At 37.5% G+C, this 26950-nt stretch overlaps 1 protein-coding gene across 3 annotated transcripts in view; it reads right to left on the reverse strand.

Moving 5' to 3' along the window:
* The window catches only part of chd3 (chromodomain helicase DNA binding protein 3), a 114534-nt gene that overhangs the window by 82087 nt on the left and 5497 nt on the right, over positions 1-26950 (reverse strand). For all 3 annotated transcript variants that reach the window (XM_056461216.1, XM_056461215.1, XM_056461217.1), the window contains exons 2-15: positions 26110-26252; positions 20816-20989; positions 18833-18957; positions 17893-18131; positions 15320-15447; positions 15102-15231; positions 14658-14833; positions 11440-11697; positions 7408-7611; positions 7107-7324; positions 5629-5760; positions 3471-3561; positions 3009-3200; positions 60-260 (exon numbers count right to left, since the gene is read on the reverse strand). In XM_056461216.1, coding sequence (XP_056317191.1) covers positions 60-260; positions 3009-3200; positions 3471-3561; positions 5629-5760; positions 7107-7324; positions 7408-7611; positions 11440-11697; positions 14658-14833; positions 15102-15231; positions 15320-15447; positions 17893-18131; positions 18833-18957; positions 20816-20989; positions 26110-26252 — 2411 coding nt within the window. The remainder of the gene's footprint in view (positions 1-59; positions 261-3008; positions 3201-3470; positions 3562-5628; positions 5761-7106; positions 7325-7407; positions 7612-11439; positions 11698-14657; positions 14834-15101; positions 15232-15319; positions 15448-17892; positions 18132-18832; positions 18958-20815; positions 20990-26109; positions 26253-26950) is intronic.

The raw sequence follows: 26950 nt of genomic DNA on the forward strand, positions 1-26950 counted from the left end.
TAATTAATTAATTAACTTTCATGTTTACAATCAGCAGTAATATATCCTCTCCTCCTCACCCGTAATTTGAAGGCTTTCTTTCCTCCCTTTACAGCCGTGTCATCAAAAGTTAACTCGTTTTCGCGGATGATGGCCCGGCTGTCCTTGTCCCCGGTGTAAGTGACAACATAGAAGTCAGGAGCCCACATCTCAAACTCTCTCTCCCAGTTAATGATTGTGGACAGTGGTGCGCTCACCAGGAACGGCCCCTTAGTGTGACCCTGGACAGAGAAATGGGCCGAGAGATACAGAAAGATGGACAGAGGAACACAGGATGTAAGAGAGGAAATTCAAAACTTCACTTGTCATTTAAAATGTCCCAATTATGCTTTTTTAAGAGATTATTTTTCATGTGTGTAATAATACTCGATTTTATAATAACATGCTGAAGGCAGTTAAATCTGAAATGTCTAAAATTAGTTTTAGCTTTAATTTCTGCACAAATCTGCATGGGTTGCCTTGCCAAACCCAAGCTCATGGGGAATATGTGCTCAGGGCTACATTTTTGAGAACTGAGAAATATGTACCCAGGGCTATGTCTTCATGCAGTTTTTGTTTTTACAAATCCACTAGAGGGCACCATGTACATTTTTAACAAGCTCAAATACGTTACTATGGCATGTTTTCTCATACGTGCAATTTTTTGTAAATTCACCAGATGCTGCTATGTACATTTCTGCCGATCACATCGTTCTTCTCATGCGCATCCGTTCGGCTTGTCATCATGCTTAATATATGAGCTTGATATCGACTGACCCACCAGCCTCCTTCCCTAAACCCAACCACTAGTGTTTTCAAGAAGAAAATAGAAGAGAAAAGCTATCGCGGGCTTTTACCACGATAGCACACTGCTTTTTTGATAGCACACTGATTAGCACACTGATTTTGTTTTTCCTGGTTACCATCCTTCACCATTTAAAACCCCAGTCTACTCTGCTCAATGCCCCAATTCTGATGCCATTTGTGGAGAGCTATCAAGCAAACTAGTCACAGCAGAAAATAAGTCCACACAGAGGTAAGCAGTATGCGGTACCGCCCTGTAGCTTTCATTTTACACAAAAATGCAGCCATTTGTCAACGCAGGCTCATTCTGAAAACGTACCTCTATATACATTTCTAGAGACCATGCAATGTGTCCCAGGGGTTATGTTTTTTTTGCAGCTTTTGTTTTCGTGAATCCACAAGAAGCTGTGTACGCTCTTTGAGATCTCAAATTTCTCTAGCAAGAGGCATTTGGGCCTGCTGTTCTCGCATAAACCCACCAGAGGTCGCTGCTGACTGACTGTTTGACTTACTGAATGACTGACTGACTGGCCGATCGACTGACCCACCCTCCTCCTTCCCTAAACCCAACCAATTTTATCGATTGACCCGCCCACCCACTTCCCTAAACCCAACCAACAATTTTCAAAAGCAATTCAAAAAAAGAAAAGCCCTCGTCTGATTTTTACCATGTTTTCAGATTTTACCACATTCTCACCCTGTTATTTACTTGTTTATTTTATTTTTTGGCTTCTGTTTTTGTCTTACCTGCTTTCTGGAACCGTTCTTCACCGGACTTAAACCCTGTCGTCGTGATCAACTCCTCTGCGTCTCAAGTCTGCTGACAAACATGGCAAGCTAATTGGACAAACTGGTTACAGTGGGAAAGCTGTCCATACGGAGGTAAGCGGTCAGCTGGTAAGCGCGAAAAGGAATGGCGTCATACCGCTCCGTAGCGTTCGTTTAAAAAATAAAATGCAGCAGTCGGCACCAGTGGTGTAGTGGTTAGTGCGTCGACACATGCACTCTGGTGCTCACGGCGAGCTGAGTTCGATTCCACCTTGCGGTCCTATGCCGATCCTTCCCCTCTCTCTGCTCCTCATGCTTTCCTGTCAATTCTCTCTACTGTCCGATCGAATAAAAGTGAAAACCCCCAAAAAATAATTATAAAAAATGAAAATAAAATGCAGCCATACAGACCTCTGGCTACATAATTTACGGTCTCCAGAAACATATATAGAGCTACGCTTTCAGAATGAGCCTATGTTGCCATTTGTACCCGCAATCACATATTTCAAGATTTCGCACTTACAGATAGTTGACATAATACTTCTGTGTATTTGCTGTGCTGTCCAGTTAGAGGGCTCTGAGCTCAAAAAGACACTCTAACTCGTGTTATTCCCCTTGTCAGAAAAGTGAGAGTAAGAGGGGTTCGAGTGCAGTGTATAGAACCTCAGAACGTTCCCCTCTAAGTAAATTCATTTGAAAGTGCGGAGATAGGGTGGTGGAGGGATGCTGAAGATCCAGAGAAATAACAGGGTAGGACATACCTGATTATTTATAGGGGCTTGTTCATGTTCTGATTGCATAGTTTTATGACTGTCAATGATGAATTAGCCTTGTCAATGACCTGCTTATGTTCCTCTCGAAATTAGTTTATAAAACTGCACTTTTCAGTTCTCAAAACTGTAGCCCTGGGCGCATATTCCTAACAAGCCAGTGTTGAAATGTGCATAATGGAAGCCTATGGTATTTATATGCCGTACATTAACTTTGATTCGCAAACTCTGTAGTTTAAGGCTTGGGAGAGTTTGATTTGTGCTGTCGACATGTTAAGAAGTTGCTGTTTTCTTTGCTGTGAAAGCAATTCATTTTGGATGCATTTTCAGTGAATCAGGGTTGAATGTATTCAATAAAACTGGTACCGTTGTTAATGCTTTGATGTTTTATGATAGGCATTTGGTTTGCGTTACATACTGTAAGCAGTAGACCAATCACAACAGACTGGGCCATCTGACCAATCAGGGGAATCAGGCATTTGCAATAAAGTAGTTAAAAAAAACATGATTCTGATTAATACTCTAATAAAAACAATACTGCTGTAATGTGTATTATAAGAAAATAAAGTGTTTCTGACTTTCTGGCTATTGTAGGAGACCTCCAAAGCTAAATTTGGAACCAATAAAATAGCATGTCCTAATACAGACCTCTTTAAAAAGTGAGTAGAGGAATACAATGGTCTGGATAGTCTTGCCCAGGCCCATTTCATCAGCCAAGATGGTGTCTGTGCCCTGAGCCCAGGAGAAGCGCAGCCAGTTAAGGCCTTCCAGCTGGTAGAGGTGCAGCGTTCCTCCTGTCTCCGTCACAAACTCCGGCTGCTCTTCATACTTGATCGTGGGCTGGTGGAAGAGTATAGTCATTATAATCAGCTCAACTACTTTTACCAGTGATGATAATAAGTAATAATTAATTCTAATCACCATATTAGAATGGTTTCTGAAGGATCATGAGACACTGAGGAATGGGAATGGCTAAAAATAGCCTTATACTTATGTTCAAGCATTTGCTAAATTATGCTCCATCTGTTAAAATAAAATAGCAAACCATTCCGACTAGGTGCTACTAGAGTTCACTAAATGGCATGCAAGGCAGAAATGACAGCCACGCACATCATTAACAGGTGTGCTTGGAGCTTCATCGTTCTCCTCTCTCCTCCTCATCTTCCTCGGCTTCTCTGGATCTTCCTTCATCACTGCCTCCCTGAAAAACAGAACATTGATTAATCCGTCTTTCAGAATATAATGCAAGAAAAACACAAGAAAAGCATTTTATAGAGGTTCAACATTGATGTAGTACATTGAATAAGGACTTGGTGTATCATCCATATTAATTACTGTGTACTTACACCTTTTCCAAGGTCAGATTTAAGCATTTCCAAGGGAGCATTTTTAAACTTTTCAAACACTTTACAACTGTGCCAAATTGCATATATATATATATATATATATATATATATATATATATATATATATATATATATATATATATATATAGTACATGTATACTCTCACCGGCCACTTTATTAGGTACACTTTACTAGCACCGGGTTGGACCCCTTTTGCCTTCAGAAGTGCCTTAATCATTTGTGGCATAGATTAAATAAGGTATTGAAAATATTCCTCAGAGATTTTGGTCCATATTGACATGATAGCATCACGCAGTTGCTGCAGATTTGTCAGCTGCTCATCCATGATGCGAATCTCCCGTTTCACCACATCGCAAAGGTTCTCTATTGGATTGAGCTCTGGTGACTGTGGAGGCCATTTGAGTACAGTGAACTCATTGCCATGTTCAAGAAACCAGTCTGAGATGATTCAGGCTTTATGACATGGCACGTTATCCTGCTGGATGTAGCCATCAGAAGATGGGTACACTGTGGTCATAAAGGGATGGACATGGTCAGCAACAATACTCAGGTAGGCTGTGGCGTTGACATGATGCTCAATTGGTTCTAATGGGCCCAAAGTGTGCCAAGAAAATATCCCCCACACCATTACACCACCACCAGCAGCCTGAACCGTTGATACAAGGCATGATGGATCAATGCTTTCATGTTGTTGACACCAAATTCTGACCCTTCCATGCAAATGTTGCAGCAGAAATTGAGACTGCTCAGTCCAGGCAAGGTTTTGCCAATCTTGTATTGACCAATTTTGGTGAGCCTGTGTGAATTGTAGCCTCAGTTTCCTGTTCTTAGCTGACAGAATTGGCACCCGGTGTGGTCTTCTGCTGCTGTAGCCCATCCGCCTCAAGGTTGGACATGTTGTGCATTTAAAGATGCTCTTCTGTATACCTCGGTTTTAACGAGTGATTATTTGAGTTACTGTTGCCCTTCTATCAGCTTGAACCAGTCTGGCCATTCTCCTCTGACCTCTTTGAGTGAAACAAGGGATTTTCGCTCACAGAAGAATATATATTTTTTTCAGACCATTCTCTGTAAACCCTAATGATGTTTCTGCATGAAAATCCCAGTAGATCAGCAGTTTCTGAAATACTCAGACCTGCCCGTCTGGCACCAAAAACCATGCCACGTTCAAAGTCACTTAAATCCCCTTTCTTTTCCATTTTGATGCTCGGTTTGAACTGCAGCACATCCCAAATGCATTGAGTTGCTGCCAAGTGATTGGCTGATTAGAAATTTGCACTAATGAGCAGTTGGACAGGTGTACCTAATAAAGTGGCTGGTGAGTGTATATACTTTACATTTACTTCCTCACATTATATCAGGTGCTATTTTTTCTAGTATTCTAAGGCATGTTTGCCACAAGCCCAACATTGGATTAGCGTCACTTACTCTCCTAATGTAAATTACTTATTTCTTAAAGATGTCAGGTTTCATTTTAAATTTATATTTATTTAAGTTTCATGCATTGTTCCCTCGTGAACTGATGCAGATAAAAAAGACAGGCAAATCATGCTACAGGCAAGTGCACAGACTACTGAGTGTTTGTTTTATACTAATTAATTTTATTTTTTATAATTTTATTTGCAAAGTTGATTACCTATTTAGTAAGAAAATTTCCTAAAAGCAACACAACTACATTTTCAAGCAGTTTCGCGTACTTTATCCAAAATCTAAGCACTTTTCAAACCTTAAAAATTAAAATACAAACATTTTCAATGATTTCCAGCACCCATATGAACCCTGTAAAATGATACTCGTCTCTTTTTTGGCATAAACACAGGTTTAAATAAATACAGGTTTGCCAACATGATTTTAATTGCTGGTGGTTTTTATTAAACTCTTGTGACAGTGTGTGACTGCACCTGTGTCTCCAGTATGCCGTTTTGTGCAGAGCAAACTCAGGGATGTCCAGCTCATCTCTTTCCCAGGTGCACTGATCATAGGTCAGGTCTCTCCATTTAACCAGATAGTGGTAGTTGCCCTTCTTATCCACACTGCACACACAAACACACACATGTTGGATTCTCTTGTTGTATACCATAGACAGAATTATTTTTACAAATACTGTGCAGACTGTACATTCCGTCCCCTTACCCTAAACCCAACCTTCACAGAAAAACATGCTGCGGTTTTAGATTTTCAAAATTCTGTATAATTTATGAGTTGTTTTCCTCATATAGACCAAAAAATGTCCCCACAAGGTCAGTTATTATACTTGTTGGGACATTTGGTCTCCATATTGTGATATCTAGCAAAACCAAACACACACACACACATTTATTTGTCTGACAGTGCAAATACTGTATTTTCTGAAACATAAATCATGTTTTTTTTATCATCCGAAACATGCTGTGACTTATGTAATGCAATTACCATCAAGAATGAAAAACACGAAGATGACACATGAGAGTGTGTCTTGTCGTCGATCCTAGTTGTAAGAACAACAAATTTTAACTTCTAGTTGATCAATTGAAAAAGTGGCAGAAGGTAAATTTTGTCCAATCATCACAAATACTGCAGAAGACCTATTGGAACCAGCATGGACCTAAGAGTCTCACAGAAATCAGTTAAGTTTGGTGAAGGAAAAATCATGGTTTGTGGTTACATTCAGCATGGGGCATGAGAGACGTCTGCAGAGTAAATGACAACATCAACAGCCTGAGGTATCAAGACATTTGTGCTGCCCATTACATTGCAAACCACAGGAGAGGGCAAATCCTCCAGCAGGATAGCGCTCCTTCTCATACTTCAGCCTCTACATCAAAGTTCCTGAAAGCAAGAAGGTCAAAGTGCTCCAGGATTGGCCAGCCCAGTCACCGGACATGACCATTATTGAGCATGTCTGGGGTAAGATGAAGGTGGAGGCATTGAAGATGAATCCAAAGAATCTTGATGGACTCTGGGAGTCCTGCAAGAACGCTTTCTTTGCCATTCCAGACGACTTTATTAATAAGTTATTTGAGTCATTGCAGAGATGTATGGATGCAGTCCTCCAAGCTCATGGGAGCTTAAGTAATGATCATCTTTCATTTTGGTAAAATAAGCGTAATCTAGAGGCCTTTGCCTTTCATATAAGCCACTTCTGATCCCAAATAATCAACTAGAAGTCAAGTTATTATTTGTTATTCCTAACACTTGGAAAGGCAACTAGACTTTTGACCATACACTATATGGTTCAGAGGATCTCTAACCTGTAACTCTTTTTCCAATATTTCTTTATTAAATTCTAAAAGTGCATACACCAATGCTACTTATGCCTATTTATTTTTTCCTATTAAAACACAAATTTGAGTCCATGCAAATTATTTTCTGGAAAACAGGTACACAAAAAAACACACACCTGTGATTGATTATCCTGTGCACTATCATCCACTCTGGCTTAATTCCGTAACGGTAGTACTTCTCCTCTAGAATGGCGTATTGGGGATCTTTAGCCCTCCGCTTCTCACTCTTCCCAGAATCCTCCTCTCCCCCAGAGCCGTAGTCAAGGCTGGGCGGCTCATCCATGTCGGTTTTCCTCTGATAGTTGCGGAACATCACCGAGTGGAAGATCTCGAGCTGAGGAAGAACAGATGGATGAGAGAAAAGTCTGCACATGCTGTAAGAGTTACATCTGTCTCACTGGTGTCTTACTCTCGCACCTGTAGCTCAGTAATCCAGGTGCAGTGCCAGTAGGACTGTGCCGTCAGCTTCACAAAGAACTCCCGCTCGGGGCGACCTTTCATGGGCGGAGGGGGCGGGGCATCAGGGGGTGCGTCTGGAGGTGGAGGGACGGGAACTGGGGGTGGAGGTTCACCCCATCGCCAGTGCAGGATTTTTTGCACTCGTCCTTTGATTGGTGGACACTGAAAAACAGACAACACAACGTACACACTGTATTTTGGTTCTTTTTCAAATATTTCTCAGAGAGAAGTTTTTTTTTCAACACGTTTTTAAACAATCATTTTAGTAAGCCATTTCTAATAACTAATTTCTAGGGGTGTCCAGATCGGAAATCGGTCTTGATCACGCGGTTTCAGACTTGATCGAAATCGGATGTTACATCCCGATCAGGGCTCGAATATATATATATATATATATATATATATATATATATATATATATATATATATATATATATATATATATATATATATATACACAGTTGAATTCAGAATTATTAGCCCCCTTTAAATTTTTTCTTTTTTTTTAAATATTTCACAAATTATGTTTAACAAAGCAAGGAAATTTTCACAGTATGTCTGATAATATTTTTTCTTCTGGAGAAAGTCTTATTTGTTTTATTTCAGCTAGAATAAAAGCAGTTTACATTTTTTTATGAACCCGTTTAAGGTCAAAATTATTAGCCCCTTTAAGCTAATTCTTTTAGTTAAGCCTTTAAATGTCACTGTAAGCTGTAGAGAAGTGTCTTGAAAAATATCTAGTAAAATATTATGTACTGTCATCATGGCAAAGATAAAAGAAATCAGTTATTAGAAATGAGTTATTAAAAGTACAATGTTTAGAAATTGGAGGAAAAAAATAAACAGGAGGGCTAATAATTCAGGGGGGCTAATAATTCTGACTTCAACTGTGTTGACATGCGGCATACTTTATCGCAGAGATGCTATTGGTTAAATGGCGGCAAAGTAGAACACGGGAGCAGCTTGAATAAATATAAATTTGATGACGACAACATTGCCATAGAAAACTGTGAGATGTGCAAACTTGGGATTGCCTGCCGGGTAATTTAAGTTGAGGTGCTATCTGTTTTTATATTAGATTTTTTAAATATTTACTGTTACACTAAAGACCAAAAGTGAAGAATTTTTTATTTATTACTTGATTGTAGTATCGGATCGGGTTTCAGTATCATTTCAGTATAGATACTCAAAATCAATTGACTCGGATTTGAGGGCTAATCGGGACATCCCTACTAATTTTTTTGCCTTTGCCATAATGACAGAACATAATATTTTACTAGTTATTCTGCTTATTAGGCTTAACGAGGCTAAATAGGTTAAGTTAGGGTAATTAGGCAAGTCACTGGAAAACAGTGGTTTTCTCTATCGATCAAAAAAAATCTAATTTATTTTTAAGTTGTTATTGACCTATTATTGTTTTTTTTTTTGTTGTTGTTGTTTATTCCAGCCAAACCAAAAGAAATAATAATTTCTCCAGAGGAAAAATATAATAGGAAATACTGTGATGCATTTCCTTGCTCTCTTGAACATCACTTGGGAAATATTTGAACAAGAATGAAATTTTCATTGGGCTGATAAAGTTGTCTTCAATTATATATGCTATTTGACATTTTTCTCTTAAAGTTTTTAAACTATTGTTCCTTTTATACATTTAGCTTTATAGCAACTCTGGCACAACAAGTGATGTTGTACATCGTCCCTGTACAAATAAATAAAATAAATTCCTACATTATAGGTAAAAAACAGCATGTGAGCTGAAAAGTATGTCCAATATATGGAAGGCTAAATTGTTATAGGTCAATCAAGATACCTTGGTGAACTGTGAAACTACATAATTATTTCACTAAACCTTCCATTTACATTTTTAAACTTGCATAAAACATTTTAAATACTGAAATAGTTTCTATTATCCAGATTTTTAATTCAAGGTTTTCATGAGACTTAAGATAAACAACAAACTGCATAAAAGACACTGCCAGCAAACATCAATGAATAAAGTATTGTAAAATACAAGACTTTAAATACAACAAGAAATAAACATTAGAAGTATAGACGAATTACCAACATACGTCACACGGGTATCTGGTTGCAAAAAGAGACTGGTGGCAATAGTAAACATGTCGGTTGTGCAATAGGATGTCAAATTTTAATGCCGAATACAGACGTCTTTGTCTAAAAGAGAGCTGAATGTAGTGACGACCTAATTAAAAATGCTGGACTCTGCAGTTCTCATGTTATATCAGGCAAGTTAACGACACATCGGAAAATCAGACACATTACTCGTTTTTGATTGCAGCAATGATTTCAGCAAAAACGGTTACATATGGTGAATTCCGGACACTGAATGCTAACAATGAAATGTGAAAGTGTAAGTTAATAAGGTAAAGTTGGTTTTATATTCATTTAGTGACAACTTGTGACACACTCCCTATATTGCTTACCATGGCACTTTGAATATTCGGTCAGAAAAAAACTGCAAGTGTGACTTGAAAACTGTTTATTTGACTGTCAACAATGTTGTACTTTGATAAGTCATTGGCTGCTAATATGATTTCGCTACTTAGATTTTGCAAATAATACTTTTATGAAATTATATTACTAAGGAGAAAGTCCGAATGTGCGAATATAAAACCAACTTTACCTCTATGTGTAAGTTCTCATACCCTGCCGTAAGTTCAGGTGCAGTTCTCTGTCAGAATGCAGTAGTTTTTCTTCAGTAGTTGGTCTTTTTTTCCTTGTCTTTGGCTAGGCAGAACCTCGGTTTTTAGCACAACATATTTTTGAATCTGGTAATCATGGAACATTATTTCTTGCACATGACCACACATCTTGTTAAAACACTTGGAACTTCAATGAGATTGTATATTTCGGGTTGGATGCTTGGCCATTTTGTCTTATCCAATATTCATTGGGTGCTATCACAAATGGACCTGTCAGATGAACGCCGCTCACTTTAACGTTAATTTTGCTGAATCACTGTGCTTATCACTGGGTGACAAGCTGTTATAATACGCTGAAAGCATTATGTAAATAATATATATAATATGTAATCAATATAACTTATTTCTTAGACAACAACAAACTCTGTACCGCATCGGATGTCATTCCCTCGCTGTAAATGCTAGCGCTCCCATTTTTTTTCTGCCACCTCCCTGTGCGCGCATCCTGAATGTTTACAAACGTGGTAATTCATCTATAGTTTATGCAAAAATTTACATTTGCAGTATAACGGTACTTACTTCTGCAGTTACACTACAGTTACATAGCAGAGTAAGGGGCTGTTCACAAAGAATGTGTTTTTTTTTTGCTACTTGTCTATTGTTTTTCAATGTAAACATGCAAATAACAGATGTTTGTGACTGTTACACTTGCGTCTTGTGTCTCATTTTTTAGACCCCATCCTAAGTTAAAAGATCATTAACTTTTACATGCAGTGAGCTCATCACTGTCAGTTCCATAGCAGTGGACAATAAGAAGCACGGAGCCGAAGCAAATAATACAAGCTTCTGTTTATGGGCCAGGCACTTGTGTCTGGATACCCTCGTGCTTTATGTTGTGCTTTTCCATTCAAACATTCCAAATCATTGCCACTCGTGTTTTTAGAGGCAAAGACACATTCAGTGTGAATGAGCTCTAAGATAACATTTATGTGCATCTCAATAGGAAAGATTGACTTTTAACAATTCCTGATGTTTAATTTATGTCAGTCCAGGAAAGATCCCTCATGAATGTGTTCAGGATTATTTTCAGAGGCTGCGGATTAAAGGTAATAATAAATAATCGATTTGCTTTAGAAAACTCATGAGGTATTAATTTTGTGTTGCCTGTATTTGTTTTTTTGACTGTGCCAGTAGCCATTGACTTTAATATTTACCAAAGGGCCACATTTTCAGCTATTTTTCTTTAATGTTCGACTGAAGAACAAGTCATCTACATCTTAAATGCACTGTGAGAAGAGAAACAGCTGTATAGTGGCTGAGCATTACTCACAGTGCAGCGTGGACAGAGCCATTCTCCATTGGGGATTTCGGGCAGTGGAGGATTCAGGCAGTGAATGTGATAGGATGACGGACAGGAGTCACAACACAACAGCTCTCCTCCGTCTTTACACACTCGACAGAACTCCATGTGGTCGTCCTCCTCTTCCTCTCCACCAAGCCCTGGCTCCACATCCCGCACATCGTCACACTCCTCTTCAAATTCCTCAAAGTCCTCTTCTTTTGCTTCCCACTGGATCCCTTCTTTCTCCTGAAAATACACACTGTCATTACAAAGAATCTAGAACAGCTCAATATGAAGATCCTAAACAAAGATGACCTGCTTTTTGATGACCTCCTCATTTAAAAATGTGGGGAAAGCATTATCTTTCATTTAAAATGCCCCATATCTGCTTTTTGAGGGCAGTTTCTTTTTTTAATACAATGTTGGTGTTTTATTTTGTCATTTAAACGGCTTAAAAATGTTATATTATTTGATCTATGATGAGAGAGGGGCCACCATATTAGCTTGAGCTGTAGTGGATAGATTAGAGCTACTGATTTTACAACATGTTAATTCATCAACTCCTCCCAAAATACATGCAAGTGACTGTTTAACTGGGAGAAGAACAGAGTAAACATTCTAGTAACCCAAACTGTGTGAATCTGATGTCAATAAAGCACATCATCCAATTTCCAAACCAAAATGTTATGTTTTGATAGTTCTTATGTGCATTAAAATGTCTGAAACCTAAAATAGACATAAACCCTGATAAATTTTGATTTATGACATGCACAATTCACATCTTTCTCTGGCTCAGTGCAAGCCATCATGGGAAAGCAGATTTGTATTTTGCAGCTGATGTACTGACAGTTCTAAACACACCAGTGTGATCGCAGCTCCAGAGACCAGTCAAGACTGATCACACCCGTGTGACTACGCATCCAAGAGTTTATTTTCTTATAATATTCATTGCAAAATCACCTCTTTTCACAGTGTCTAAAACGGTCTAAAAGATCCATTCTGTCTAAGGATGCTTTCACACTTTGTCCGAATGCCTGGTCCGAACCCAAGTCTCCGATCGGCTGGTTTGTGTTCACATTGTCTTTTTTCCTTCTGAATCCCGGTACGCTTGCGCCATCAAGCAGCTATTTTGTGTACAGCTGTTGCTAGGTGATGGCCACGAAAGCAAAGCACCAAAATGGAGATGTACGCATATCACGGTCACAGCTTTAACTGAAACGTTTGGTACCCCAGATCACCACTTTCAGGTGGACTCGGTTACGGTTCACGGGTGAGCATCCGAGTTCAGAAGACAACGTTCACACTAGCTAAGCGTACCGTACTCTGACGTCAAACAATATCGGGTGTGGACCAAAAGTGCTAGTGTGAAAGCACTATAAAAACCCTTTTTCAGAGAGCCTTTTTTACTCTGGTTGCTTAGGGCGTACTCACACTATGCTATCCGAACTATGCCCAGGCGCGTTTCCCGATTCGTTTGAGAAGTGTGAGTGCTCTGAATCGGGCTTAGGCACGGTTCAGTTGGCCGGCCCTGGACCAGTTGGATGAGGTGTGCCAAAGCGCGGTTCACTTGGGCTTTGGTGCAGTACGCTTGTGGTGTGAGTGCAAACCGTGCCTGAGCCTGAAACTGGAGACGCAACGTCACTTTTAACAGACTGTTTCATACGGATTTATTAATCATTCTTCATTTTCAATTAACAGAAACTGTCATCGTTTATTAAAGACGCAAACCCCTCGCTGCACGTCAGCTGCATCTTCAGGAAACCTCCTAATACCTCCAGTATGGGGACTTTTGCGATTATTTATTATGAGCGTCAAAAGTGGTGAATCTGTTCGGCAAAGTGTTTGACTGCATGTCACTGCATCCCAAACCTCTAAAAATAATACAAAACGATATAACTGAAGCAAGCTCCTCTGTGCTCAGCGAGAGCGCCTCTCTTCCTGTTAAACTGAACAGTCGCTTCATCTATGATGTAAGCTTGCTGAGGTCCGGTAGGTAAAAATGCAATTTGAGGACAATCGTGCTTCGGCACAGTTCAAGGCAACTGTCCCTAATGTGAGTGCGCCCTTAGATAGCGAGGTTTGTTGTGATTGTTCTACTGCTTACAGCATGTTATAAACAGGGTGCAAATAACAGGGGGTATAACCCCCCCCCTTCCCCCCCCTCCTAATTAACGCTTAATCCACCATAAAGGACATCAAAACAAGGTATATGGGGGGGGGGGGGGGGGGAGTCAGCCCTTTAATAGCGAGAAATAGTTTTCCCTGATCGGTATCTTAAATAATAGTATTAATAATTAAAATAATAGATATATAAATTTGCATTTGACCACCCCTATAATGGTTCATACCATTATAGGGGTTCGTGCATAATCGCACCGATCAGTCTTTGCAAGAATCATTCAACAGTCTAAACCAGCAGATGCACAGCGATGCACATCGTAAGGGGTGACGAGACACTTTACTTGTAAAATAGGCGTTTGTATTTACATATAGCCTAAAAGTAAAGTAAAATTAGACACATAGTTTGAATAGTTTGAGCTACAGTAACCTGAAATAATCAGAGGTAACTGTATGTCAGAATACATCAAATATCCTTTAAAACACTGAAAACTTACAGGTAAATACGTGTTATTAATAAATTTAATCTCATTTAAATAAATAGATACATTTCATTCACTGAAACTTACCAAAAGAGTCGCCCCCTCTGATCGCCAATGTATAATTTGCACCCTGGTTATAAACCAAATGAGCATAACCATATCTATATTTCAAAGCAGAGACACTTCTTTACACATTGATACAAACAGTAATTATAGCATCCGTTTTACTGTTACTGTATCATTTCATTTCCTTTTTGAAGTTCATGCAAAGTGGATTTGATTCACAGAACAGAAAACATGTCTATTGACACACTGAAAACCAAACTCCACCAAGACTCAGCTACACTACAGTGTTTGGCGGGTGTTTGGCAGACGCTGTTTGTGGATAGATGATAAGGACTAAAGAGTACTCATTTAAGACAGTCCACAATCAGTTTTTCGTTATGAGAGAACATACTCCATATTTGCTTTGATCTCTGAAGCTCCACAGATCTTTTACAATGACAAACCATTATACTAACTACTACATAAAAGGTGACAATCACAAAACATAACAGGGGCACTTAAAAATCTGTGATCCTGAAGGTTTGGGAGGAAGTGACTCACGCAGTGAGGGCAGCTCCACTTGCCCTCAGGTGCTTTCTCCAGCTCAGGTTCAAGGCACACCAGGTGATACGCTCTGGGACAGGTATCACATAGAATGATCTCTCCTCCCTGCTGACACACCTCGCAGTAATCCTGATGGTCAGTCTCATAGCCATCGCCATCCTCATCGCCCAGCGCTGAGAAAGAAAGATATGGAGAGAGATACAAAATTAACTTTACCCCTCTGATGCATAATGTCTACATCTGTTTTAACCAATAAAAGCATTCAAACCACCAAAGGTAATTATTACTCCGGCAATGAACTAAAACTTCTATCACATCAATAATTTTTGCATTTGATGTAAAAGAAAATTTAGTTTAATACACTTTGTGTCTGTGAAAAAAACCCATATATCAGGAGTTTAGATTGACCTGCAGTGGTAATAGGAACACACTATTTCTCACCCTTTTTCTTCTTCTTGGCGGGGCGACCCCTTTTATTCTTTTTGACCCGTCCTGAGCTGTCAGAGCGGACTGAAGAACTGTGAACGCTGGAGTTCTCCTGCTCAGAGTCATCCTCATCCACCTCCTCACTCTGCATTTCAACCACACACACATACACGATCAAACACCCTGCCCGCAACACACATTCATGTGCAAGTGGGTTATACACAAACACTCACTGAACTGCTCTTCTTCCGCTTGTTACCAATTGCTCCCAGTTTAATGCGCAGAGGAGCCATTTTCTTGGGTTTTGGCTTCTTCTTGTCGGAGACACGGGGGCTCTTACTTCGTTTCTTGTAGCCAGGGCCTGTCAATAAACAACAAATGGTTAATGATGGTATTCTAATATTAGTATTCTGTCTAGATACAGTTGAAATCAGAATTATTAAACCCCTTTTGATTTTTTTTTCTCACCTGATGTTTAACAGAACAAGCAATTTTTCACAGTATTTCCTATAATATTTTTACTTCTGGAGAAAGTCTTATTTCTTTTATTTTGGCTAGAATAAAAGCAGTTTTTAAATTTTTAAAAACCACTTTAAGGTCAAAATTATTAGCCCCTTTAAGCTATTTTTTTTTCGATAGTCTACAGAAGAAATCAACCTTATACTAAATAGCTATACTATACATCGTTATATATAATAACTTGCCTAATTACCCTAACCTGCTACTATGTTTACACATTTTGTCATCATTTAAATTTGTAAAAAGTACATTTAAAAAAAATGAAGGTGACTTTTTTCTTCATTAAAGACATTTTAGCTGAAGCCATGTTCATTTGTGATTCATAAATAGCAAGTCAGCGGCTACCAGCCGGTCAAAAAGTATATATGAGCAATTCCAGCATGGATGTGAAATTTGTAGTAAAAACTTTACTGAAAGTTTATATTTTCCAAAACAACTGACTACAGAGTTAAGGGACCAGAAAAATATCAATCTATAAACATGTTTTGTACTTTAAATAAGGAAAATAAACATGCGTTATGGATGTGACCAAAAAAGTTAGGGAGTTTGCAGTATACAACATGCTTTGCAGAAATTCTGTGTATTAAACTCCACAAACCAAAAGAAATAATGCTAATCAAAAGGATAAGAGTTGACTCACTACAGAACGGATATGATTGGTTTTATTTTATTTAATATTTTTGCATTTATGGGGAAAAAGTGTCGTTATGGATATGACAATTTTCCGTTATGGATGTGACTGATGTAAAATTGCCACTTGTGTGACTTTGGTAAATCAAATATAATACTTTGAAAACAGTCATTTTTCAGTATTTCTAAAGTACTGTAAATACTTGCTTACACAAAAAAACTTAGAAATGGTTTCCGTATTTTGGTGAAAAGCTAATTTTTTTCATGGTAAGGTTGACATTTGCATGGAACTGCTCATGAATAATATTTACAATATTTGTTTAATATACAGTATGTACAATATTTTGCCTGAATGTGTTTTTTATATTACAGTTCAATAGCCAGAAACTTTTGACTTTTATTTGAATCACCAATGACCACAGTTTAAACTAAAAATCTTGTTGATTGTTTCAGATGGCCTGATAGTGATTAATTTAAAGAGCCCCTATTATGGCTTTTGAAAATGACCTTCCGTGCAGAGTGTAACACAGCTCTAATTGAAGTGAAATATCCACCATGTTTAAAACATTTGATTCATCTATAAAAGAGTCGACTCAGAGTGGTTCAAATGAATCGTGAAGGTAACGAATCTTTCACCGTGTTGGTGTGACGTCGATATGGTTGATACAGTGCTTCAGCAATCTACACGCTTACAACTGGGGATTCATCGGCCATTTGTTCAAGGAAGGATCAGAAAAGACTACTGATGTATGGGACTTTGTCAGAGCTTGACAGGAACTTTACAGTACACAGTTCATGGATCAGTTTCTTCCTCCATTTCACAAGTGTAAGTAAGTGTGATTAAAATGGCTGCCTTCTTGTTTTCTCAAGCTTCTAAGTTTTGTTACTTGTAACCACTTGTACTGTATCTCGTTAACTATTTGTTTTCTCATATCGCGTCTAAAACCACGTTGAAAACGCAACGCATGTCGCTTTGATTACGGATTTAAATGCGTATGTGAGCTCGTGATCCTCTGTCGGTTGTTGTTGCTATGGCCACCATCAGCTGTTCCTACACATGTTCTTGCACATTTCAAGTTTCAAAATTGTTCAGCTTTTGCCGCGGTGTGGATTAACACTGAATGTGTGTCACTGTTTTTACTTATGGTTAAGAATAGAGCAATATGCTGGTGTTAAACTGCATTGCTTTAATGCACTCCTGCACTGGGCTCACATATACACTCTGCACTCTGACTACTTAAAAACTCTTGATAAGCCGTGGTGGGTATTTCTCTCTGTCTCGCGCTGAACGCAGTCGACCAATCGCAATAGACTGGGTTATCGGACCAATCAGCGCAGATTAGCATTGCACTAAGGTGGAGTTTGGGAACAAATTAATCGCTGAACGAATCATATGGGAGTTGTTGGCATAATTAGGTAAAAATAAATGCATATTATAAGACAATGAAAGCGTTTTCTGACCTTGCATGCTGTTGGAGACCCCCAAAACCAAAACATGACCTTTTATAATGCATAATAGAGGATCTTTAATAGAAAAATACCAGCAATTCAATTCAATTTTCAAGATTCAACTTTTAACAAGCTTTGTACTAAAATAAAAAAAAACAAGCTTTGTATTTATATAATAAAGCAACTCATAAACCTGGCCACACGTTACCTTTGCCTTCTTTGGTCTTGGCCTTGCGTAGTGGAGGTGGTTGAGGTGGAGGTTCGGGCGAGGCTGTTGCTGCGGAGACCTGCTCGGCAACGGCTGCTGCGGCAGCGGCGGCAGCTGCAGCGACGGCTGCTGCCGAACCCTTGAATGGATTATTGGAGCTGAACTCCCGCCATTTGGCCCCAAGAATGGTCATCATCTTGGACATGGGAATTTTAGGGTTCTTCTTAGCAATCATGGGCCTGCAGACCACAATACGTTTACATTTATTTAACGTCAATACATACATCTATACACAATTAATCGCATCCAAAATGATTTTTTTTTTTTAAATATACGTGTGTGTACTGTGTATATTTATAATGTATATCTAAATACACACATGCATGCACAAATTTGAGAAAAAAATTATTTATATTTAAATAGAAACTATATGTATATATTACAAATTATATATCAACTGAAATATCTATGCAACAAATTTGTTTTGTATACTTTTTTTCTATGTATGTGTGCGTATTGGATATACATAATAAAAATATATAATATACACACATATATTATGTCCAAACCAACTTTTATTTTGGATGTGATTAATCGCTTAATTAATTACGCTTAATTAATCACATAATTATCTTTGCCAAGCACTAGTTCATCTGCATTGTTTATGTATTACACTTTATTCAACTTTTTTTCGGGCTGTTTGCAGTATTATCTGCAAAACAAATTGACTTTGGTGCCACAAATGTATGCAAAGCAGTGCATATTTAATGAAAGAATGTCTCATTTATAGATTTAAATAACATTTCAGAAATCTTTTAACACAAAAATGTTTGCCATTCATCATGTAATCAATCAATTTCTTTCATCTTACTCATCTGCAGTGTCCTAAATTTGATACAAAGGAACAACAACGTATGAAACTTCTAGTGAAAGTCAGTACCTGAGGAACTGGCTGAAGGCTTTGTAGTTGGTTAACGTGCGGTAATCTTCTTCTGTGAATGTGTGCTCAACATCCTCAAGTCCCCACTCTCTGGCCAGCTGCGCTGACGTTTTCATCTCTACCGGCTAGAAGAAAGAGACTCTGTCATATGACTGTCACAGTGCAGATGGGTAATAAGTATCCGGAAATATCTGTGCCCTAGACCCCACTTCATTCTAGCTGGATCAGTAATTATGTGTGTGGTATATTATTATAGACATGAAGCAGAAACACCATGTTATGTACTCAACAATCTTTCATGATTCCTAAATGCAAGCGCAAGAAGAACATCTGATCATGCTTTTGCATATGTGTTTGTGAATGTGTGAAGATTTGACTGCAAACACTTTACATGAAGACTAATTTCAGGCATATAAATAGCACTAACACCAGCTCTCCAGAACACCGCTCATTTATTCTGATTCTATCTGTAAATAAACCAGTTTATTGACTCAAGGGTAAGTTTACATAACATTGTTTTCGATTAGAACCAATAGGTTTTATGAATTATTATGAATTTTGACCATTCATGCACATGACAACAGAGTTTGGCAGGACAGAAAGCAATTCTGAGCCATCAAGTGCAACTTTTTTTCTGGAAAATATGGAAAATATATTATATAAACATAATATTAGACAATTTTTGCTAGCTTTAATAATGACGCTGTTTCGATGTAATTTTCAAAAATGTCCTAATCAAATCATTAATTAAAATATCACAACTTGGAGTGACTAAAATGTAATATTCCATATATTTATTTGGCTCAAAACATGAACGTATTAACGTATAATGTACATATTAACAATTCAAAATGATTAAGTATAAATTTGAGGCTTTGAGGAATACTGGAAAAAAATTAATAATGGATGTTTGGTCAAATTAGGCGAATTTCTTATGGTTTTGAAACCTTTTGAACTCTATTGTTTTGTTGTTGTTGATATTTGTGTTTTACAAGTAGTCCGTGTTAATATGATTTCAGTAGTTTTCCTATGTGAGCTTGAACTCTGTTGAGGTTCTCTCAGTACAAACGTAAAATATTACATCTGTAATAAAGGTTCCATAGCGTGCACTCAAGAAAAATCACAGAAAGAGCTAAGTGATATGACATGATGCATAAACTTGCATAAACTCTTATATTAAGCATGTGTTTGTTGTCTCGTTACAAATATACGCTGCAAATTTCACACAATATACACGATAAACTAAGAAACAATACATTTAATCAGACATTGCGCATCTTTGGGGTAGTGCTGAATAAATTTATAACCCATTTATCCTGCATTTTGCATTCTGATGAGCTGTAAACACCCCGTGGTCTGACTGCTTTAAAAAATTCTCATTTTTAGTCTCACTGCCTCTCCCAATTTTAAATTAAAAGTCCTACATACATAGTAAGTTTAATACAAGCACAGAACCTAAATATAAGGGGAAAAATTATCATTGTTGTAATCTCATAAGGAAATGTTGTGGCCAATGAAACACTGCCTGGGGAGTGCATGTTAAAATGATCAAAGTTGGTGTTCTGTTCTGATTGGCTTGATTTTCACTGGGATTTTACACTGACATCATTCACATAAAAAGCAAGAAAACAACTCTTATTGTTCAGATTTGCCAGGTATATTCAGATTTTCATTCTATGGCACCTTTAATTACACCTAAATTAAAGTATATGTGCAACTAGATAACTTTTTTAACTAATTGAGAAATATATAAAAATACATTCACAGAAAAAAGCATGCAATTTCTACACCACTTGAGACAAGTCAAAATGTTTACATTTTTAAATCGTTTTCTTTCTCTGACTTAAGTAAACTAATTCAATTTCAAACTTAACAATGGGCTGAGTGTGTTTGATTTGGACACAGATAATCGTTAGGATGAGCACACAACCTACAACAGCAAAGACAAGAAAACCATATGCAACATCCAAAAAGACGGATAACCTTTGTGGTCTCTTCATGCGTGCTGTCTTCGTCTTCTTTCTTCTTTTTCTTGGTTTTCTTCTCCTTTTTGTCCTTGTGTTTCTTCTTCTTCTTCTTCTCCCCTCCGTAATCACTGGCAGCACTGTCAGAGTTCATGGCATAGTCCGGCTCTGAGTCTCTCTCTATGTCACTCTCCTGAAAAAGAGAGAAAGAAAATAATATCTTATATCTATATAAATAATTTCTTGAGACCAAATGATTAGGGCTGCCAATATATTGCATACATTCTTTTTATATCATAATTAATTAAATATGTATATAAATGTGATAATAAATTTGAGCATTTAGTCACTTTTAAATGCTTCTCTCATTCACAACTTTAAATTCTATCATTCAAGGTGCCTTTTTCAACATATATAGAGGGGGAGTATTGAACAATCTCACTATTTTTCTCAGAAAACATATTTCTAAAGGTGCTGCTGACTTTAAAATTTCCCCTGATGTTGGTAACAACCAAAGAAATCTATAGATGCAAAGACAACAAGTCTAATTAGTTTAAAAATGAAGTTATGTGTAATTAAATGAAATGACACAGGGAAAAATATTGAACACATGAAGAAATGTAGGTGTAGAAAGGCAGTGAAAACCCAGACAGCAGCTGAAATGGCTCAGTAGTTATTCAGCAATCCTCTGCCCTTTGTCAGTGTAAATTAATATTAGCTGCTTCAGTCCAACATATACATAAGCAAGATGATAAAGATGAAACCAGGGAGGACATTTTAGCAAGACAACGATCCAAAACCAACCCAGACTCATTCTGAATATTATTGCTATATACATTTCTTGAGAAAGCTAAATTTACAAATACATTTTTTGCAGTTTTTGTTTTTCACAAATCCACCACCGGCGGCTGTGTACGCTTGTTCAGATCTCAAATTTCTCTTGCGAGTGCCATTCGTGCCTGCTGTTCTCATGTAAATCCACCAGAGGCCGCTGTTGACTGACTGACTGACTTACTGATCGACCAACCGACCGATGCCCCCACCCTCCCACTTCCCTAAACCCAACCAATAGTGTTTTAAAAAGCACCGATTGACCCGGTGGGAAAAAATCACACCTGACAATGCATGTAACTTCATTCTCCATATGAGAGAAGTCTTTAAGCTGCCAGCACCAAAAAAGCCTTTTATATAAAGTATTAAATCGGTTTCAGTAGTTCAGTACTTTCTCATTGTGTAATTTCATTGTTATTACACAACAAGTTTTCAGATTTTTATTTTTAATGTTTGTGTTGTTTTTTTGTTTTTTAATGTTATATTTTCATTTTGACCTTTCAGCAACACAGAGCAACACAAAAAGCAACAACAATTATAAAGACAGAAAAGAAAAGACAAACAAAACACAAAAAGATTTTAAAAAACGAAGAAAAAAGACATCAGTTCCTCCTGTTTTATTCAGTTATTAGCCCCCCTGAATTATTAGACCCCCGTTTATTTTTACCCCCAATTTCTGTTTAATGGAGAGAAAATTTTTTTAACACATTTCTAAACATAATAGTTTTAATAACTTATTTCTAATAACTGATTTATTTTATCTTTGCCATGATAACAGTAAATAATATTTGACTAGATATATTTCAAGACACTTCTATACAGCTTGAAGTGACATTTAAAGGCTTAACTAGGTTAATTAGGTTAACTAGGCAGGTTAGGGTAATTAGGCAAGCTTTTGTATAACCATGGTTTGTTCTGTAGACTATCAAAAAAATATATATGGCTTAAAGGGGCTAATAGTTTTGACCTTAAAATGTTTTTTTTTTAAATAAAAACTGCTTTTATTCTAGCCGAAAAAAAACAAGTAAGACTTTCTCCAGAAGAAAAAATATGATCAGACATACTGTGAAAATTTCCTTGCTCTGTTAAACATCATATGGGAAATATATAAAAAAGAGAAAAATTCAAAATGGGGCTAATAATTCTGACTTCAACTGTAGGTTAACAATGTTACACATATTTCTACGCCAGTGGGCACAGCCAATATGGTGATCTTGCAAACAATGACAGGGTCATACCCATTGGTGTAGCCCTAAAAAAAAAAGTGGTGTACTATTACCCACCCAACCCGCCCATGCTGTTTTATAATGTTACCTGAACGTTTCAGCGAGACATTATTCAGTTGACTTCGAAAAACTCACGAATGCACTAGTTGCAACAAATTAAGATGAGAGTTAAAAAAAACATTTGGTATACAATTAAAAGGGATGGAAATACGCGTAAATTAGGCAAGTCTAATCAGCAAAACAAGTGAGTATACCGAGGGTATACGCACATTTTGATCCTTAGAAGTTGTAATACCCAAACAGCTAGTGGAAAAAAGTAGGCATACTGAGTATAGGTGAGTATAGCCCCGACTACACCACTGGTCATACATTGAAGATGTTATCCTTGACATTTGACAGATAATTAAAAAAGGGTTTCCAGGTGGCTTCAAAGCCAGCAATGCTGTCAGAAAGATTGTGTCTAAGTCTCTCTAAATTCGAAGAGAATTCTGAAAGCCAGGATTTAAAAAGTAGTTTTGATGCCTTTCTCCATAGACAAAGAATAATTTTCAGTAACACTTTATTTTGATGCTCCATTTGAGTTTTAGTAGACTGTCTGCTTAATATCTGTTGATACTGCTCCTTCAATAGACATTTAACTGACTATAAGAAACTTTGCAAGTACATGTCAACTTACACTAACCCTAACCCAAACCCCAACCTAACAGTCTACCTATAATCTAATGAGAATTAGTTGACATGTAGATGCAATGTAACAAACGGACCATCAAAATAAAGTGTGACCTAAATTTCAGCTACCACCATTCCCTCCATATTGGACAGCTTTTTTAATCTGATGACTGAACCCACGAGGGAGTCAGACCAACCAAAAACAGCGCTTGCTGGATCAGGGGCGAGGTCATAAAAATAAAGTCTTAGAGTAGAAGCTGAAATTTTCACTCTATACATTTCTGGAGAGAGCAAAATACGTCCCAGGAGCTATGTGTTTTTGCAGTTTTTGTAGTAGCAAATCCACCAGAGGCCACTGTATACACTTTTTCAGATCTCAAATTTCTCTGGCAAGTGCTATTCCCACCTGCGGTTTTCATGTAAATCCACCAGAGGCCTCTGTCAACTGACTGACTGACCAACCGACCGACCGACCGACCACCCCACCCCTTCCCTAAAACATCAACCAATAGTATTTTAAAAAGCACTGATTGACCCGCCCACCCACTTCCCTAAACCCAACCGCAGTGTTTTAAAAAGTCATAAAAAGTTTTGGGCATGACCAAAAAAGATGTCCCAAGTAGCCCTCCGCAGATTCACATTTGATACATTCAGAGAAGATGGAGGATGAAGCTTAACCCTAGAATAATAAAGCCGATGTACTACTTTATATTGGATAAGTTAATGTCTTGAGTTAAAAGAACATGTAATTATGTACCTCGATAGACTTTTTCCAGTCCTCATTGGTAATTTGAATGCCTAAATCTTTCTCCCGGGAATCTTTCAAATACAAGGTAGATATGTTGAACTGGGGTGCATTTCCAAAAACCATCGTTAGCCAACTAATGCCGCAAGTTGCGTCGTTACAAACATAGTTCGTTGATTTGCTGTTTCCCAAATCTGTCGTTTTAACGAACATTCGCAAACTACAATTGCAACTACACCTCAAGAGCTGCAGTTAGAAACATAGTTCCTGGTTGTGTTCTATTCCCAGTTATCCCCCCTATGCCCTTTTGATTTAGAACATTCTAACGTTTAAACTTGGAGCGATTTAAAAAAAAAAACATTAAAGTCATCACTCACATAGGTGTAATTTGCTTTAGGTAATTTTTACAGTTCAGTTTTAGTGATCTTCATATTGACAATTGCGTTCTCTTCGCAGTGCACTTTGAAAGCCATTATGCCATTTTGAACGAAGCATGGCTCATACTGAAAGCTATAGGTGATCTATTATTTAAAAGCGGAATTTACGTTATGATTCCAAAGCTAGTGAAAACAAAAATATATAGCATACGTTAATGCTTTTTTAATTTATAGTAGGTTATTATATAAATATAATTATTTATCTGCTTTATTTATGAGAATAAAATATGTGTTAGCTAAGTGGTTTTATGTTTAAGAATAGAATATGGAATATGCTCAATATTCGTAAAAGAAACATTGGCTCTATATGTGACGGTTACATACTGTATATTTCAATTAATATGGAAAACGACTGCATGTTTTTACCAAAACTAATATAGGATTTTTTTTTAATGCGTGTGCGGGTAAAACAACATAATTAAATTTTTTTTAGGTGTTTTCACCTTTAATGTGATAGGTCAGTGAAGGACAGACAGGAAAGCATTGGAAGCAGAGAAAGGGGTCGGATTGGCATAGAACCTCAAGCCGGGAATCAAACTCTGGTCGCCGTGAGCACCTTGGTGCTATATAGCGACGCACTTAACCACTAGGCTATTGGCGCCGACAAAACAATATAATTTACACAAAAAATGTGGGGTTTTTCTCTATAGAAGTTGTAACTTCACCCATTTAGAGCATCATTATGGATGTTTTACGTTATAACTAATGTAGTTCAAACAACGAATCTGCAACAGAGAAACTAGAGTTTTGGGAAACACACGTCACTACGTAGTTTTTTTCTCAAACGATGCATCGTACTATGATAGTTCAGCCGGCAGTTATATTGTTGTTTGGGAAACGCACCCCAGATCAGTAACAACATCTATAAAAAAAATGGCAAATCAAATTTGTTTGGGTTTTTACCAATATCGGGTTCAATTCCATGTCAACAGCTCCTTTAGAAATGAAGAGTTTAGATGCAAAAACCTCCAAATGCTGCCTGAAATTTTCCTCTAAAATTAGCATTTTTATCAGGCTCCTGTGTGTATGTTCAGTAATATTACTTTTATGCCAAAGAATAAGTCTTTTTCCTGGTCTTTAAAGTGAAATATCTCAACATAAACAAAGGAGGCTGAGAAAAACGTTCATTTTCGATGGAAATTTCATACGCACTTACAGGTTTTTCAATATTCTCTTCAAATATTCCCAGGAAAAAGCATGACTTGTTCAATACTTATTTTCCAAACTGTATTGACAAATGATATAAATAAACATTGGCAGATAATTAGGGTTAATTAATCAGCATGCCATTTCTTCTGCAGTTTGATAAAAATCCATTTGGTGGATTGTGAATTATTAATGAAATGAAAGTTTAATGAAAACCTCATTTAAATATCAAGACAGAAGAACAATATAAGCCACATACAATTTTTTTGCGCTTGCGAGCTTTGGCGATCTTTCCCTCCTTCTCCTTGTCTTTCTTCTTCGTCTCTTTCTTTTTCTTAGGCCCTCGTTTCTTTTTCCCCAGGTTGTCCCTGTCCGATGTCTCGCCAATGTCGTCTCCATCATCTGAGAGAGAGAGATGCAGGGAAATGAGCGAACACGGGAGAACTGATGAAACCAGAGTGACCATGATTCTCGGCGAGCCCTCCGAGGTATCCTTCAAATCATTTCCCACTTCAATTATTGAACAACACGAGCGGCGCAGAGACCGTCGCGCAGGAAATATAAGCCATTCCACTTCTGACTCCTAACTAAGCTGTAGGACTTAATGAATTAATCTCGCAAACATGATTATCTACGTGACCTAATTATGACAACCGGCTCTCATGGAAAGCTATTTACGGAGAGAATTTTAAGACGATGATAAATATTGTATGCAGCACTCCATAAGACGAGTGTTTTAGGTCATGGTGAGAGCAGAAGGAATTACTTAAAGTCAAATATTTAAGGATTAAAATTAAGTGACTCATATTTTCTTCTTAAAACATAAATCTGTCAGATGTTCTCGAAGGGTTTATATATGGGTATATATTCAAAATAAGGCAGAAATTAAGGCCAAATTATTAGCCCTTGTGTGAAATTGTATTCTTTTTCAGATATTTTCTATTGTTTAACAGAGAGAAGATGTTCAACATATTTATAATATAAACATAAGTTCATTCATTTTCCTTCGGCTTAGTCCCTTTATTCATCATGGGTCGCTACATTGAACATCAACTTAACCAGCATATGTTTTACACAGCGGATGATCTTCCAGCTGCAAC

Source organism: Danio aesculapii, chromosome 7 (genome assembly GCF_903798145.1).
Source record: "Danio aesculapii chromosome 7, fDanAes4.1, whole genome shotgun sequence".
Lineage (NCBI taxonomy): Eukaryota > Metazoa > Chordata > Actinopteri > Cypriniformes > Danionidae > Danio > Danio aesculapii.